The 4609-nt window shown below is 52.0% G+C and overlaps 1 protein-coding gene across 1 annotated transcript; it reads right to left on the reverse strand.

The window, feature by feature from the left end:
* Window positions 1-2024, reverse strand: N7496_006820 (uncharacterized protein; the record flags this gene model as incomplete). Its single annotated transcript, XM_056699749.1, has 4 exons — window positions 1-629; window positions 693-1318; window positions 1382-1892; window positions 2018-2024. The coding sequence occupies 4 exons, from the start codon at window positions 2022-2024 to the stop codon at window positions 1-3; spliced, it is 1773 nt and encodes a 590-aa protein (XP_056555162.1).
* Window positions 2025-4609: the final 2585 nt, after the last annotated feature.

The following is a 4609-nucleotide window of genomic DNA, read 5'->3' on the forward strand; positions in this document are numbered from 1 at the left end:
CTAAACCGCCTCCGCCAGGCCAGTCAAAAACTCACTAAGCCCATAAGCACCAGGATCAGGCACCTTCCCAATCCACTCCGCCTGACCACCAACATAAACCGACCGACCAAGACTAGCCTTCATACTCTTGGTCGACTCAGTGCCTTGCTGCGCGGCAGCAGCCGCAACGCGCACATCCTGCGTCTCGAGAAGGGTATCGCAGAATGGTACCAGCGCATCGATCATCGTGCGGTCACCCGGTTTCGCGGGCGTGTACTTGGCCAACGCGGTGACGGAGTGCTTCAATGCTTTGGCCCAGACATCGGTTGTGACGGGGAGATTGGAGCCGGTGTCTTGGTCGCGGAGGCCGTGGACTAGAGCGTTTAGGAAGATTGCGTAGATGGCGCCGGATGTACCGTCCATTACGTTTTCGACGACGTCGATGATGCGGAGGACTGTGTTGACGGCATCGTCGGTTAGGGCTGGGGAGGCGCTGTCGAGGAGTTTCTGGATTGCTTCGGCGCCGCGCTTGAGGCCGATGCCACAGTCGCCGTCGCCGACGATGGTGTCGTAGCGGGTGACTTCGGGCTCGGCAGCGATGACGCGCTTGAGACCGGCGCTGAGGACTTTTTTGATGATGGATGGGTCGACTACGATGAGAGTTAGGATTAGTGAGAGGTTGTAAAGGGGACAGGTCTAGAAGTATGACTTACGCTTCAGGTTGCTGGGAGTATCCTCAATGGCATTAGAAGCCTTGAGCTCCACCGGCGTGTCAATACGCTCGTTCCATGTAGAGGGGTCAATGGGGGCAGACCAGCCCACGGCCTCGGCAGGAGCATCGATCAGGTCAAGCATCGACTTGCCCTCGCCCAGGCCATTGTCAGCCAGTTTCAGCAGCGAGAGGCTGAAGCCCATACCGTTCAAGCTGGTCAGGAAAGTGCCCTGGATGACCCGGACGGGCTTGACCTTGTGATCGCGGACGAGCTGACGGTGCACCTCGTCAGTGATACCGGCCAGCTCGATAGGGCTAACACCACCCAAGTTGTTGATCAATAGAACAAAATCATCCCCCGGGGCGTGCTTCACGAAGGCGCGGTCGGTGTCATTCGGGTCGAGCAGCTGCTTGAGCATAGTCGAGACCGTCTCGTTCAGGTCAGCCTTAGTGCGGTGAGACCCAGGTTCATTGTGAATGCCCATGCCAATCTCGACTTCGCCATTAGGGATGAAATCTTCCGGCACGCCACGGCCAGGGACGTGGACGTGCTCAAGTGAAGAGCCAATGGAGACCAAATTCTCATTGGCAAATTCTGCGAGCTTGTGAACCTCCTCCAAAGAACCACTAGAAAAGACGATCGTCAGAGCCTATTATCTTCCAAATTTATGGGAATCAGCGCAAACTTACCCTGCCTCGGCGAGAGCACCGGTCATCTTCAGAATAAGCACACCACCAGCGATACCACGACGACCGACCTTACCACCCTTCTCCCGACCAACACCCACATCATCATTGATCGCAAAGAACTCGGTGCGAATACCAGCAGCGCGGCACTTCTCCGCAGCCATACCAAAGTTCAGCACATCACCGGTATAGTTATTAGGAAGAATCAGGACGCCAGCGTCCGTGGGGACTCGATCAATTGCAGCTCTGCGAATCTGCTCTGCCGAGGGCGAGGCGAAAATGGTTCCAGCCACGGAAGCGTCACAGAGACCTTTGCCGACGAAGCCCGCGAATGCAGGCTCGTGGCCCGAGCCACCGCCGGTTATGATAGAGACCTTGCCGGGCCTACGGGGAGCATCTGGGCGGCGGAAGATAATCTTGTTCTGGGCGTCGAATGCTAGGGAAGGGTTCGTGAGGGTGAGGGAGTTGAGTGCGGTGAGAACCAGATGGTTCGGATCGGAAAAGAAGTGCTTGGCTGGAGAGTGACAGAAGGTCAGATTCGAGTTTCTTTGCCGTCTTGTGTAGATCCACTGGATCGACCAGTATGCGCTCCACTAGAGAAAACAAGGCAGTGGGGATCAGAGGGTAGAGGAGTCCTACTCTGCATTATTATGGATCACCAAGTGGACTTTTTTCAATATTCTTGTCCGAATATTACTTTCGCGTTGTATTTCAAAAAGCGAATCGCCGAGGTATATCAAACACGGAAATCCGGGGTAGTTCCACGCGGGAGAATCCACGGTATTTATACAACGTTCTCTTTGCGCAATTCGTCGTACGGTGCTGCCAAAGGCCAAGTCGCCAATCGGCAAACTGTTGTGTAATTTCACAGGTCCGGGAGTCTGTCAACTAAACCAGGTATCGCTGTTGGACAACGGGTCGCGGATTGGACTTGAGGCGATGCGAAGGCGGGGAAAAAGTGGGGAGTTGACGCAGCGGGGACGCTGGGATTCAAGTTAGCTGATTTCCAAGAGACAAGCCGGGGAGAATGGGAAATTGATTTGGGGGATTCGTGGGGTGATATCGAGGGGTCGCAGGATTGTTGAGTGGGGGTTTGTTCAATCGTACATTATTGGCAGGGGGGAGCAAAGAAGGGAAACTGTACCGATTTGGGAAGTATAGGAAGTATACACGAGAACGGGAAGTATACACACCACCAAGGTCAATGGGAGTTCAACAATTCTACAACCACGAAGAGGGGGGATTTCCTTCTCTTTAAGCCACCAGGTCTAGCTTGCGACTCTCTTTCTATGTTCCTTGTTCTTTTTTTTCTGCTGCTCACATGAACCCATCTCCATCCACATCGTACTCCGGTCTGGACCGTAGGCGCTTCGGCTTACCCTCTACGGATATCCCGCCTACCCGCCAGGCACCGCATTCCGCGACCGGCTCGAAAAAGCTACGACTTGACTACAATGTAATACTTAACATACTTCTACTACGAGACAGCGGGGAAAGCGGCTGACTGAGCTTATCGTCCGAAACATACACCGCTAGGGAACGGGCGCAACCGTTCCACGACTTGATAGATCGCATTCAATGGTTCATTCTCGCCCGAGTAGTAGACAACGGCCATACTGTGCTCCTCCCCCTTGCACAGCTGGTCCCCTAACGGCTGAAACAGAAAGTTAGCCGGGACTACTCTATTCTACCACAAATATCGTGAACAATAGAATTGAATCCCTGGGTTCTATCTTAATAGCACAGTAGTCCGTAGTGGGTAGACGTATAATCCACTTGAAGTATGAGCTCTATGATCAAGTACTCGGTCACTGCTTATAATCAAACCAATGATTCCGTTCTTCTTCCAAACTTTCAGTCATGATATGTCTATACCTACCAAATCTGTCCAGACCAAAGCGGGGACCAGGATAAGGGCCCCAGATGCACAGAGTGGAGGCAAAGGGACATCATGAGACCAGCAAAAAAAAAGACGTGCTCCAGATCGTGCCAGTCCCGCGCTGTCAGATCGCCGAGGTGGGGTCTCCTGGGGAGAGGTTCTTATATACCCCTGGCGAAAATAAGAATAGCACAGTAGATCTATTGGCTGTGATGCAATGGCCATAGAGTTCATGGGGTTAAGGAGCGGTGGTAAGTTGCATTGTCTGATCCAAATGGATGGATCTGGCTTTATATTCATGTGTTACTATATTCTCTGCTTCCTCAATCCGATAGACTCCCTAGATGCTGAGACCCTGATAGCCATCGAAGAAGTAATGGTGCTAGTAATCATGTGCTGGCCCCACCACGAAGTCACGAGCAGCCCCAGCGGGGCTCAACGCATTGAGATACAAATGCGCCAGGGGAATCTTGCAAGGCAGATATTTGAAGACTACATCGTGCTTCTTTATGGGCAGTTCAGTGGTCAAGAATGATCTGATCTAATTGAACTAGCAGCCGTAAGACTTGGATAGCTGGTCATTGTTTTCTTATTGCTCTCTGCGAAAGGGTCTAAGTCTGAGCCTTTACGAACGGCACTGACCAAGCCCCCACGAGTGCCGAGCAAAAGTACAGAGTATACAAGCTGTCTGCGCGCCCAAGGACCCGTTCTGAGTAGGTCTAGCAGAGTAATTGCCTCACTTAGCAGCTTAATCTTCTTCGTTTAACGACCTTAAGAAGGGGGGGGATCCCACCCTAGAACCCCCCAGTCACGCTGGTCGCTTTGCTTTCGCTGAGTAGTAGAAGTATAGTAGTTGAAGTAGGAGGGGTAGTAGTAAATCTACCAACCAACTCATCTACCAACTCAGTTCGTATTTAGTCTGCTCGGATGCAGTATTCTACCTCCTATCGAGTAGTCCTCTGATAGTAGTCCACTGTCCCGGCTCGGCATATGGGGACTCGGAGCTACTCCGACCGTCCTTCCGTCTTCCACTCGGGTTCTACCGAAAGAGAGTAGTACTCATTGGACGGCTATGTAGGACGATAAGTGGTGAGTTCAAACCGTTTCAAATCAATGAATAATTTATCACGCCAGATTCATATACGATCTTAATGGCAATGAGTATTACTACTGTTCAATTGCACAATCCTAAGCGCAGGCCCAGAACTGGAGGAGAAAAGAAAAAGACTAAAAAACGGCAAATCCACGCGCCCTTCCGGTCCCAAAATGGAAATCCCACGCACCGCTAAGACTGGAGAGAAAAAAAAAAAAAGAGAGAAACTATTAGCCCCGCCGGCCTGAGGCATCCTGCT

Source organism: Penicillium cataractarum (assembly GCF_028827025.1).
Source record: "Penicillium cataractarum strain IBT 29864 chromosome Unknown utg000005l, whole genome shotgun sequence".
In the NCBI taxonomy this organism is placed as follows: Eukaryota; Fungi; Ascomycota; class Eurotiomycetes; order Eurotiales; family Aspergillaceae; genus Penicillium; species Penicillium cataractarum.